The sequence below is a fragment of the Lutjanus erythropterus genome, chromosome 12 (assembly GCF_056507025.1).
Source record: "Lutjanus erythropterus isolate fLutEry1 chromosome 12, fLutEry1.hap2, whole genome shotgun sequence".
Lineage (NCBI taxonomy): Eukaryota > Metazoa > Chordata > Actinopteri > Lutjaniformes > Lutjanidae > Lutjanus > Lutjanus erythropterus.
This window is the reverse complement of record NC_139328.1, coordinates 33,421,359-33,434,601: the sequence shown is the minus strand read 5'-3', so window position 1 is coordinate 33,434,601 and position 13,243 is coordinate 33,421,359. Positions and strand designations below refer to the sequence as shown.

The 13,243-nt window shown below is 39.6% G+C and overlaps 1 protein-coding gene across 1 annotated transcript in view; it reads right to left on the bottom strand.

The window, feature by feature from the left end:
- Positions 1-13,243, bottom strand: part of brinp2 (bone morphogenetic protein/retinoic acid inducible neural-specific 2) — a 345,188-nt gene that overhangs the window by 130,149 nt on the left and 201,796 nt on the right. Inside the window, exon 3 of the mRNA XM_084732412.1 lies at positions 1,888-2,078. Within this exon, the coding sequence (XP_084588538.1) occupies positions 1,888-2,078 (191 nt within the window). The remainder of the gene's footprint in view (positions 1-1,887; positions 2,079-13,243) is intronic.

The following is a 13,243-nucleotide window of genomic DNA, read 5'->3' as shown; positions in this document are numbered from 1 at the left end:
TGAACTCTAATCAATGTAAAATGGCCAAACAATAACACTAACTTCAATGCCTTAGCCTTGGTGTCCTCCTTCGACATTTCTTTAGAGATGCCAGAATTTCAGCTTAGCATTTTTCTTTAATCTCTAATGACATATCATGGTCATTTTATGATGTATTACCATAAATATGTTACAGATTTCTCCTTAAACTTGAACAATTCAGCCAGGAGGGGAGAGTGGGACATCTCGTCACATGGGTAAGTTGTCACCTTGATAATATCTTCAACACCAGAGGGCGGTATCAGCTGCATGTGCAACTCACTGTTCTGAAGTCATTCTGCTCTTGATATGCAGTATATGTCACTGTAATGTGAGATGAGAACAACTTTCATATTTTTTTTTACCATATCAACCATAAAAAAAAAGTAGGAAAAAAAAAACTCAACTGCACAATTTATATAATATAACTTTAAATGTGTTAATTATATTAGTTTTGAACAGAATAGAAGTGAGAAAAGGTGTATTTTGATACCTAAATCAAAGTCCTCTTCTAAAGCTAACTTGTGATATAGCAAGCTATAGCAAATATGTCCCTCTGGGGCAAGTTGTCTCAGTGTTTTGGTGTAAATAGTCACCCCGTTATGCTATATGCTCCAGTAATAGTTGAGCAAGCTTGGTACTCCTGTCATTTTTCTCCTTCCCTGTGCCCTTTACATAGATATGCTATGTGTTAGGCTTGTCAGTGTTGAAAAGAGAACCAAATTTTGCAGAGGGTTAAAAGATGCTGCTAGGGGACCAGTAAATTCAGCACAAATTCACATTATACGTTAGATAATGTTAGCAAAACTCTGGTTAACTAGCTAGCTAATCTACATCAATTATTAGCAAAACACTGAGTAACTTGATGGCTAACATTAACTAGCTACTTAGGAAATGTTTTACTAACATCAGCTCACTTCAAGTAATATTATCTGTTGCTTTTACTAGAAAAGGCGAAAGTTGACTGAAGTTTGTTCAACTCTTATAGGAGCAAAGAACATAAAGGGGTGGGGCTTATGAAGGTCAGTTTGCCCCTGTAGCTGCAGCCCAACAGAAGCTGCTAAAGATAGTGCAAAGCAACAACATCTGTCTCAAGCAACAGCAGTGTATGTGTTGATATGCTGCTTTGCACAGTTTGCAGTAAAAGAAATTTTTGAATTGTTAGAAATGTGGCCACCAAGGGGTTGAAATACACATGAAGGTGCATTGTGGGCCTTTAATAAATATCTTTCTCTATGGATGTGGACACGGAAAGAGAAAAATAAAGGAGGGACAAAAGGATTTCTGTTAAAATGGTTGAAATTATGAACAAAAGACCAACAATGGCAACACACACCACTCAACATAATGCTAAAGCCAGTGATGCAGACGAAGATGGAAAATATTAAGAATATTCAAAACATCAAACTTTTAACTGCAAAAATTAATGTGTAAAAACTTCAATACATGTTCTTATTTGGTGAAAAATGTAATGCGACAATTTACCCTGATTAGTGTGACAATTTACCTGCTGATGGGGCAACTGATCACAGATGAACATTCTGAACTTAAACATTTATTACTCAATATCAAAGTGAGAAGTAAAATCTAAAAAATCTATATTTGTGCAGAAGAATTTATTATTTAATTTAATGCAGAAAAGTGACTCAGGGTGATGAACTGAGACCAAGAAATTGAAGCGAAAGCAAAAAATTTGACAAGCTGCCCTGCTCTCCCCTACACTTCTGCAGTGCTAGTCTAACATAGGCTATAATAACTGTGTGTATTTTGCTGTGAACTCCTCTGAGACCTGAAATGAGCTGCTCCTCTATTTTTGGTGCGTCCCGACACTTCACTAACCCTAGTGTGTCACCTGCGGTCCTTCCTTACCTCCCAGGGTAGCGGAAACTAGGAAGTGGGTCCCGTACTTCTTGATGAGGTTTTCGTTGATTTGCTGCAGGGTCGGCCGTCGCCCCAGTAACCGCAGGTTGCGTAGGAACTCTGGCGCTAGGGGCAACGGAGCTTTGAGGAAATCTCTCTTCTCTGTTGCCAGGCTGTTCACCTTCCAGTGGCTGAACTCCCTGAAATTATGAATACATTAAAAGGTCAATACACACTCAGTTCAACTCTCACTGGAGAGTTACACTACAGTACATATAGACACACTCACGCACAAAAAAGGCTGAAAAGATACTTCAGGAAGCCAGAATAAAAAGGTTAAAGGTGTTATGTGTAGGCTACATGTTAAACTGATTGTGACTCACACTGCTGCAAATTTACACCCTTATTTCCCTCATGTCCTGCTCATTTATGCCTTAAAATCAAAGGCCTCTTTTCCTTTCCAGTGTTGTAAATTCTAATAAAATCCACACATGATTTGATACACTTTTGTTAGCTATACGTAGCCATTAGCTACATGGCAAATTTGACTGCAATCTATCTTAGGGTTACATGCAAATCTGAGTCAGGTAATGCACCTGAGGCTTACTTGTAACTGACAAAAACACCAGAAGAAGAAGTCAGTGGACCACAAACACAACAAAAAATTGTTCAAACCACTTCCTGAGATGGTTGGTGTCATATGTATATATATATATATATATATACATATACATGTGTATATACATATACATATATAATACACGCTAAGTGAATTAAGTGTAAATGAGGTCAATGCGTCTTGTCACCCTTCATGGTATTAATTGATCATACTTTCTTGAAGAAGATAAACTTGGATATGATTTTTCCATTGCCTTTTTACTCCTTCAGCCATCTATCAGAAAGTATCAAAGCCTTGGCTCTGCTTGTGCTGTGGAATTAGCGCCCTCCTCCTCTTTGGTGCTGTAACGAGCCTTACAAAAACACTCAGGGTAAAGTTAGGTTTCTATTATAGAGACAAATGCTGTTTTTCTGCTGGAGCAAACGTTAAGTCATGAGATGCTTCTCATCAACAAGTGATATTTTATATGCGAGCAAACACATCATCTTTGCAAACGTTAGATTCAGTGTATCATGCTGCGTCACGATTTGACTCTGTTTTGAGATTACGCACAGTTTGTATGAGAAAGTTGGTATGCTGCATTTTTCTTTATGAGGCCATATTACACAAACTGCCTCCTTATTTACATTTTCCGCTGACTCACACGGATAAATTATCATTCCTCAAACCCACACTGTCTTTGGTGAAAGTGCTTTTAAAACTTTTGCACCCACATCCATCTATGTAATTTGTCATTTGTTTTAAGTTGCTGCTTGTTTCTTTAATGTTAAGTATGTTGTTTGTTCCTATGTGTGAAACTTTTTGTGCTGTTGTCTTGGCAGGGGCGGTTATAACGGGGGGCAACAAGGGCCAGCGCCCCTTTAACACTGAGTTTGGACATGCTTGTGCTGAAACAAATACCAATCATGACTGCTTTCATGTTGTTTTTATGAGATCTTATTTTATATGCTGAGTGAAAAACTTTGGTCTAGAACCACCACTGTGTCTTGGTCAGGACTTCCTTGAAAAAGACATTCTTCTCTATAAATGCAACGTAAAGTTCATTAGAGGCTTTCAGTATTCTCAGTGGCATTCTTGTTTGTTCCCATTTATTTCAATGGCATCCTGAAAATGAACATAGTAATTATTAATTGATGTTAAACTGTTACATATGGGACTTTGATGAAGCACTTAGAATTAGATTTGATTCCTTCCACTTGCTGATGATATAATTACTATCAATATTAAAGACCTTTAAATCAGTCAGTGCCATGAAACATGTTCATCAAAATGCTGCTTAAGGTCGTGTAGTAGTTTGTTCTGAGGACACGTTCCACACGTGCACAGACAGTATTTGCATGGCTTTTTGTGGTGTAGTGGGTTCGCAGGCAAGCGGGTGAAGTTTGCACACTCACGACAAATTGGAGGCATGCGGAAATTTAGGGCACATGCACCCTTATGGACCCTTGCACATTCGTGAACGTGGAATTCCGGATTTAGACTTAGTTCAGGTTAAAAGATTGAAGGATTGTTGCCTGACCCTGCAGGTCTGCAGAGCATTTTAGTGTCTTTCAGCTCATTGTTTTGGTTCTACGGTCTTACAGCTCTCTTTGCTGAAAATAGCTGCAGCCTGCTGCTGCTGGAAGCAACCGAAGCGCTAAAAGAAAACACACTGCCCAACACCAAATGGCAGACAAACAAAGCTAACAGCTGATGAAAATAAAGCAAAAAGTCAATTACAATCAGGTATAAAAAAGCCAATGCATTGTTGATAAATTACTCAATACAATAATGTGAAAAAACTATGTCTCACATGTGTAATATTGGAGGTGGATAACACTGACTGACTGTTTTTTCTAAAAAACAATCATTTGGTCTAAACCCAAAGACACACACACTTAAATACACACAGGATTAGTGAGTGAAAATCTGAAAATCAACACTGTTAGCTCATTTCTCAGCGCTTTCCTGTCTAAGTCCATTGAGTTCTGCTGATGACGTTAAAAAAAGGTCCCAAACACAGTTTAATTTTTAAAAAAAAAGCCTCAGTGATTTCTAGCCCAAACAGCTGGGCACTGCAGTTTTTAACAAAATTACTCAAGCATAAGTAAATATTGTATTAGTGGGGGGACTGCTTTAGTTGGCAGATTTGGTGTTCTACAGAGTATTTATGGCAGCAGTACAGAGAATGTGGTTTTGACTCAAAATAATTCAACAATAATCCAGAGTCCATGCTCATGGGAATGAAGGAACGTCACACAGTGCAACAGCGTCGTGCATATGGAACCATATGGTACAGAGGAAAAAAGGCTTTGATGCATGCACATTACTTAGCAGGATCAACTTAATGTTGTTTTTGGTGTTTTCATGGGATTTGTTGACAGTAAGAGAAATATTAATTGTCACCAGCCTTATCCTTTAAACCCACAACATATAAATTCTGCCACTAGTGGTCTCTCTCATATTGAAACAATAACAAAAAGAAGTGGTTTGGGGATGTTGTGAGGTAGTGTGGGATCGTGGGAGTTGTTATCTTCATGTTTAACTCTGTCTCCACCAATGACGAGATTTTCCACCAGTTATTGTTTTCACTGCCAGGCTGTGATGGATCTGTTGAAACACCCTGACAGCAGCCCACATGTGAAAAACAGAACTTCAACAACTCCTGCCTTAGGTCAACTCTTAGATTGCACACTGGATCAAATACAGAAGACTTTAAAATCACAATGTTACAGTGGCACAGGGCTCAGTGGTCATTCGCTGTCAGCCACTGGTCCAGCATCACAACTATAGGCAGGAGCTCACATAAACGTCACATCCTTTTAATAATAAAAAACCAAAAAAAAAACCAAAAAAAAAACCAAGTCCTTTCATAGATATCAGTCTACAGACTGTTACAGGCATGTGATAAAGTAAGGGAAAGTCTCATTTTTTACGTTGCAGTACAATTCATTTACATATTGTTAATCCAAAGCGATTAGCACAAAGTTAGCTGGCTACCTATATTGAGAAAGCTAAGCTAAGGAAACAACAGTTAAAATAACCACAGTACAATTGAAAGAAAAACAGCAGCTCACTTGTGAAAAACAGAACTTCAACAAGTCCTGTCTTGAGATTGCACACTGTATCAAATACAGAAGGCTTTTAAATCACAGTTTAGAAAAAGAAGCTGAGTGTTTTGTCCTCCCTGACTTGAAGACTTGAGATGTGCTACCTTTTCAGTTTTTTTTTAAATCACAATATTACAATGGTACAGGGCTCAGCGGTCATTCGCTGTCAGCCATTGGCGATGGACAATTACATCGTCCGTCATCCCAGCTCTAGTCAGGAACACACATAAACCTGTTAACAAAAACAGTAGTTAGCTAGACTGAGTAAGCTAAGCTAAGGAAACACTAGTTCAGATAACCACAGTGCAGCTGAGGGAAACACCTGAACAACACCTCTGCCTTACGGCAACTCTGAGAGGACACACTACATCAAACACAGAGGGCTTTTAAATCACAATGATACGATGGAGAAGGGCTCAGTGGTCAGCCATCGGCAATAGACATTCACATCATCCATCAATGCAATCGTACTCACAGGCATGCATAAACATCAGTTTGATTTTCCTGGAGAATCGCCCGAAGTCCTTCATAATAAGTTCACAGGCTGTTACAGGCAACTGACGAAGTCTCAGTTACAGTCTTTTCACACATTGGCATTACAAAGTGATTAATACATATAAATTGCCTCACATTGTACCTGTAAGGAACGTCTGTGACCTGAGTATTCCTGGTCACAGTACTTTGCTGAGCTGAGTGACATTTAAATTACCAAACTCGTAGCGCACCCGTTTCCTTTCGCTGTCCGGACAAATGTGGGGCAGCGCGGCAAAGAACTTATTCCAATTCAACTGGTCGACAGAACACAGTGACAGAAAGAGAGAGAGAGAGGGAGAGAGAGATGAGCCTGGAAAAATTCATCCATTTCAAGTAGCTGATAATCATTTCATCACTTCAGTCCTGCCACAGCGGAACCCTGAGGTATGTGAAGATTATGCAAATACCAGCAGAAAAGTACAGTTTCACCTCATCTGCATAAATTTGCTGGCAAAACAAGAGGCGTTGAATATTAGCACATTATGTATGCATTCTCTCCGAACAAAATACCAGCAGTGACACACTGTTTTCCCATGAGTACACACACACGCGCACTGAGGAATATACACAGAGGGAGGTACATTTACTGTATCAGTGTCTCTGTTTCCCACTGGCTGCTCTTACACTGCCTTTTTGCGGTCAATAGTTTACTATTACAGACAACACGATACTGTAATTAGGCCGTTGACAGCGTCGAGACTACACTGGATGAATACAATAGGCCAATTCCCTTGATAATACACAATAAATATGCAGAGGGTCATTCAGATGGTACATGGTAAAGACAGCAATGGGCTGTAATTAGTTTGTAGTTGCTGCGTTGCGCATTAGTCTTCAAAGGAAAGCTCAGATTTGTAACCATTTAGCACAAACCATGACAAAGCTTTCCTCAGAAGGAATGGCCCCGGGAGCATACGGTCAAACTAGTGCTTCATTAGGAGGTTCATTCTCACATAATGCACCAATTAATGTCTGTAGCCTGGCCACAGTCACAGTGCAATTTGTACAAGCTATCATTAACTCTGGCCACACTGCGCTTTTATGAAAGCAGGGCGACTCCGGGAAACCGAGTGTGAGGGGCACGGTTCGGAGCTGCAAGCAAAAAAAACAAAACAAAACAAAACAAAAAAAAAAAGGATAAACAGACTGAAAATACAAGAAAAGCAGAGAAACTTCTGCTTTCTCAGCGCCTATCTGTTTGCTGCCCAACAGTGTGTTGTTCATATTGTCTTCTATGCTGTATATCTATTTAAATTCTTAACAGGGAAAAAAAAAATTAGGAAAAAAAGAATACCACAATGTATAAGGTCTGCATGCAAAGGTCTGCACTCAGGATATCACTGAAATAAAAGTAGAGAAATGTTAACGGCAAAATATACTTAAAGTGTTGCTAGTAAAATAATGGTATTATGTTCAAATATAACTGGGGATTAGTACTGAGGGAAATAGTGGAACTAAGTACTGAGGGCCTCAAGATCAGGAGGGCCCTCAATAAGCTTGGAATTAAAAAGATTATTTACTGTTCAAGGGATAGATCACCTCAAAAATGAAAATTCAGTCATTATATACTCACCTTCATGCTGATTGAAGGTCGGCTTTAGTGTTTCAGTCCACAAAACACTGCTGGAGTTTCACAGGAAAACAGTGTTGTAGAATCTCTCAAACACGTTAAATGAATATCACACCCAGTTCAGACGGTGAGCGGGCACATGTGAACAGGACTCCAAGCTAAGGATGAAGATTCAGGCTAAAAACTTGGTGTATATGACATCTTTCAAGTCAGCTTGGCATGTCGAGGCTTTAGGAGACCTGGATCACACCAGACGAGGAGTATGGAGGCATTTCTTCTTTTTTTCCGTTGTTTGGTCCATTTGGAAATGACTGTTCCCTCAAATTGTGTGGAAAGTCTGCAACACTGTTATCCTGTGAAACTCCAGCAGTGTTTTGTGGACTATGAAACTAAACCTGACCAGCAATCGGCATGAGGGAGAGTAGATAACGACTGAATTTTCATTTTTGCATGCAACCAAGATGCATCTCCAACTGTGCAAAACGTGACAATATAACAGTGGCAGTTTCGGTGTGGTCAGTACGACTGCATATGACCAAAACAGGTAAAAGTGATCACATTTTCTTTGCCTTTTATGTAATATATATGTCCTGTGTTTGATCAGTAACTCGGTGGTTGCTCATGCTGGATCTCTCATATTTTGATGAAGGGTGCCCATATTTGGCTGCTACAAATAAAACTCACTTGGACGTCACAATCACAGATTATGTGAGTTAATGCCAGATACAAAGAGCTCTGTTGTTACAACCTACCCCAGCTGAGCTGCAACACTAGCTGGGGATAGATGTAACAATTATAATTGTAATTGGAGGTAATTAAGGTAATTTGCAGACACTCACGGTTAACAGACAGATGACTTCAGTATCATCATTACTGCAGCTGTTTTCTGATTGGTCAAACTGATGGTGTTACCATTAAGTCGGTGTGACAGCACTCCCTGGTCTCCCCTAATGAGGATACAGGGCGTGTCATAGAGGAGATGAGCATTTATAATTTGGGTGTGTGTTTGTAATTCTGTGGTTTATCAGTCAAGTATGAACTCCTCTGCAGACTGGAGGTTTATAACAGTGAAAGAGGAACCAACTTTTCATGTGAACACTTTTGTCCGTATTCACATGCTCTCTCTGTTTCTCTCTCTCGCGCTCTGTGCCGCGATCTGCGTCACATTTTTTGAATCTGCTGATTTTGGTGGCTGCTGTAACCCCATCAGCAGCCCTAGTTCCCAAAAATTGAGTTGTTTTCTCCAATTTACGCTCTGCTGTTCCTCTACTCATCACTTCCTGCTGTCACCGACCAGTGCGTCATGTCACTCCAGCTCTGACCGTCAAACCCTCCTGCTGCTGCCTGTCAGTCTCCCTTCTCTCCGTCCCCCCATCATTCATGGAAATAACATTTCATTTCTCTCATTTAATGTTTCTGACTATTGCTGCTCCCTCTCACAAGCAGCCTCTTTGGGGCTACAGCCCCAGATATCCAGGCCAGGCGACATCTATGGGCTGATTAAACAGACTGACAGACTGCTCAATAACTTAGCCTGAATTATTACTTAACATTACCGCATGTATTAAGTCTGATTGTGATGGCCGGGTCTACCTTTTGAATATAGCCTTAATTGCTGTTATCTCAAGATCAGAAGTTAATTATTTTGTTATCTTGAGAAACTGAGCTTTGTTATCTCAAGATAACAAGATAATCAAACCAGTTTTTTGTGCTATGAGCACCACGAGCCAAGTGCCAGATAGTTCAATTATATTATACTGGTGGATTTTAAAGGGATAATTTGCAACAATGTTTTAAAGATTGTGCAAAGGAAAATGGGAGTTTTTCTTCTAAACTTTATATGTACATGTTTGAAAATAGTTGCTGGAAACTTGAAAAGACACTGTAGTGCTGAATTGTGGATTCAGACCAATAAACTGATGTTCACAATTTTTGCATTTACGAGGTTTCGGGATACCGAAACACGGCTCGGCGATGTGCCGAATCCGTGGACCCCAACACTATATAAGCCCCAAGAACCAGCACATGAACGACACAGCCTCCCCCTCCCTAACAGTCAGCTACAACAGTTCACTTCAGCTCACTTCAGTTCCAACAACCTGACACAGAAGAAAACAAAATACCATCCTGTCACCGTCCTCAGGCTCTGGTGACTAAAACATGTCTTTTTCATGATATTTAACCTAATTTTATATATTTAACATTTTTTTACCAGTCAGATTTGCCTGGGTGGTTAATAACACATGTTCCTGTGGTGGTTTCTGTTTCTTATGACCCACTAGAAGCGTATGGTAGCGTTTATCTGCAGAGGTTCCCCCCCCTCTGTCTGTATTTCCTTATTTTTTGTCTCATTGTCTTGCTGTGCTCAGGACATTTCACCAGCTCAAAAGGTTGGTATTTAACCTTTAACCTTGACCAAAGCTTCTCTCTGGAAATGGGGCCCATCTTGTTCTCACTGCAAGCACTGACTATCCAGTCTCTCCCAATGTGTTTTTAAAGTCTTAAGTTGGAATTTAGTGTTGGTATGACTCACTCATGCGCTTTCATATGACTCAGTCATGTTGAAGGTGGACATTGCTATCTTAAGAAAACACTCTGAATGCCCACTCCTGCCACATGAGTAATTATTATGATGTTTTTCAGGGGCACCTACTCTCCCTGTTCTCTTATTCTACTTGCATGTACACTAGAGTATACCCTTTTATTACATCAGCTTGAGAAATCTTAGTCTATTCAGACATGTAAGTCCATCATGTCTCACTTGTCATTCTTCCATACTCTCTCTTGTGCTGCTTTACCTTTCACACACGACCCCGCATCATGATGTTGCTGTAGACATCCTGTACGCCTGCTTGTTTTTCAAACTGTCTGCATTCATTTTACACACACAATAACAGGAAAAACAGTATACTGTAGTCTATTGTAATCTATTATCATCCACTGCTATGGCTCTGCAAGAAATACCTCCATTGTGAAGTTCACACTGTTTATTTTTCTTTGAGACTGTGACGGTGACAGTGAGGACATGTTTGACAGGATTGTTTGGACTTGTTGTATTGAACTGCAGTAAATGAAAGGGAATTATAGCAGCCTACGTTAAATCCAGCATCAGTACTGCACTTAATAAGGTTGTGACACCATCAAAATGTTGTTTCAGCCCAACTTTCAATGCAATCTCCATGAAGCTGACTGCCAAACTGAGCACTCTGGTACCACAGTTTGAGAAATAAATATGCTGACTATAACCATAAAGGGTTCTTTTGTTTGTCCTTATAGGAGAACCCATTTTGGATACCATGTAGAACCTTTTATTAAGGTCCCACATGGAACCCTTTAAGAAAATCCCACATGGAACCCTTTAAGAAAATTCCACCTAGAACCCAACTGTGAATCTGGGAAAGGTTTCACTCAGAACCCTTGATGAAAGGCTCTAAAGATAACCCCTCTAAGATGTAATGGTTTCAACTAGAACCCTCTCTGAGGGTTCTATCCAGAACCTTTCCACAGTTTAGGGCTGCTAACAGGATCCCACCGAGCAGGTTGTTCCAAGAACTCTTTTATATTCTGTATATTTTATATTATCTAGAACATGCTCAGGCAATTCTTCTTAGAACCTTTTTATATATTTCAAAGGTTTTGTGTAAAACATACTCAGGGGATTTTATTGAGAACCTTTTTAAATTCCAAGGTTTTTATCCAGAATACACTCTGGGGGTTCTACTCAGATTCCTTTTTAGTACAAAAAGTTCTTCAAGGACTTCTAAAAAGGGTTCTTTGAATGAAAAGGGCTCTTAATGCATCCCCTGGTCTTACAAGGAAACCCCTGATAAACTCTTTCTTCAAAGAAGGGTTCTTCAGAGGAAAACGGTTCTTGGTAGATTCTCGGCCCTTCAGGAAGAACCCCTTTGGAAGTCTTATTCCTCAAAGTGCACACTCTGCACCTGGATATTAGACTTCCTCACAAACAGACCGCAGACAGTTCAAATTGGCAGTCACACCTCCTGCACTCAACACCAAAGCCCCCAAAGAGCTGTGTGTGTTCACACTGTACAGCCGTGACTGTAGCCCCTGACATGGAGAAAAATTTATTATCAATTCACAGAGATGACGCCACCATCGTTGGCCGGTGTTCTATCGATATGTGCGACCTATTGAGATGTGCTACTTCGCTGTCCTCTGTGCAGAGAGTTCGGTGGTAGGAAGCACTTCGATTGTAGCATTCTTCGACACGGCAGCATAAATCGTCAGAACAAAGGATTTCAAACAACAAAATACAAGTTTATTAATTCTAATTAGTAATTGGATAATACAATACTGTGTGCAGTATTACTTATACTAATAGTATTATAATACTACTAGTATTACAACATGGATTGCATTTTTTTTATATCATGGGCAATATTACTTTTTTATCAATATCAATTTCACGTTTTAATATCTTGGGTAATATTATGTTCATATGTAATATTACTTTTCTGTTATGTTTAATGTCATATTTCCATATGTGAGTGGTTCCCAAACTTAGGCCGGGCCCCCCTGGGGAGGCCGAGAGCCACTGAAACAAAGTGGGAATGAGAATGAGAATGAATGTGATTTATGTAGGGGAAATAAACAGTTTGGGAACCACTATATTTTAATATCTTGTGCAATATCAATTTTCATTATTATTATCAAGTAAAATATATTGTACCAGATAATATATCTAAAAATAGTCTGTGATATTAAATGTCATAACTTTTTATTTCCTCTCAGTATCACTCCCAGTATTACTTTTCCAGTTAATTGCCAAAACTACTTTTTCTATTTTAGCTTACCTCAACTTGATATTCTTATGTTGCTGAGGAACCTGGCACAAGAATTTCCTTTTAGATTAATAAAGTTCTATCTTATCTCTCTGTCTTACATTCTGTGTATCTTGTGATTAACAGAATCTAGATCTCAGATATGTTATTAAGGTCCACAGTCAGTTGCTTAATCCTCTCTAAAACAGCATCACTCTGATTGTGGTCATTTAGATTCAAAAGCAAATCACAACACCAAGCCATCATCTTCACCACCTCCTCCATCTGTTGTTCAGAGACTTCAGTGATTATAAAAGCGCCAATATTTATCATTTTACTGACTCATCCTACACTAAGCATCCTACATCTCATGCAGAAAATTCCAGAAACCACTGGCCAAAACACCAAAAAAGCAGCATGAAAAACGAGCCCAAAATAAAAGCATTTAAAGGGTTTTGCAACTCAAAGAGAAACAAAAGTCACTCCAAGCGTTAGAACAAATATAGCCGTTCTAATTCCAGCAGCAGTCACATGACGAATGTCCCAAACCAAAGGTCGATCTCATTTGAATGCGGCAAACTATAACAATTAGTCTGCAGCTATCACATGCATCAGCGGGCATTAGTTTTAGCTTAGTATCGAGTCCAGCGAGTCACAGGATGGCGGCCAGTGGTTGCACACTGATTAACTGGGGCTGATTTAGACTGATGTGTTTTCTGAGCCGCTCCACAGTGACTGAGCACGGTGGAAGCAGAGCTGACGGCGACGGGGC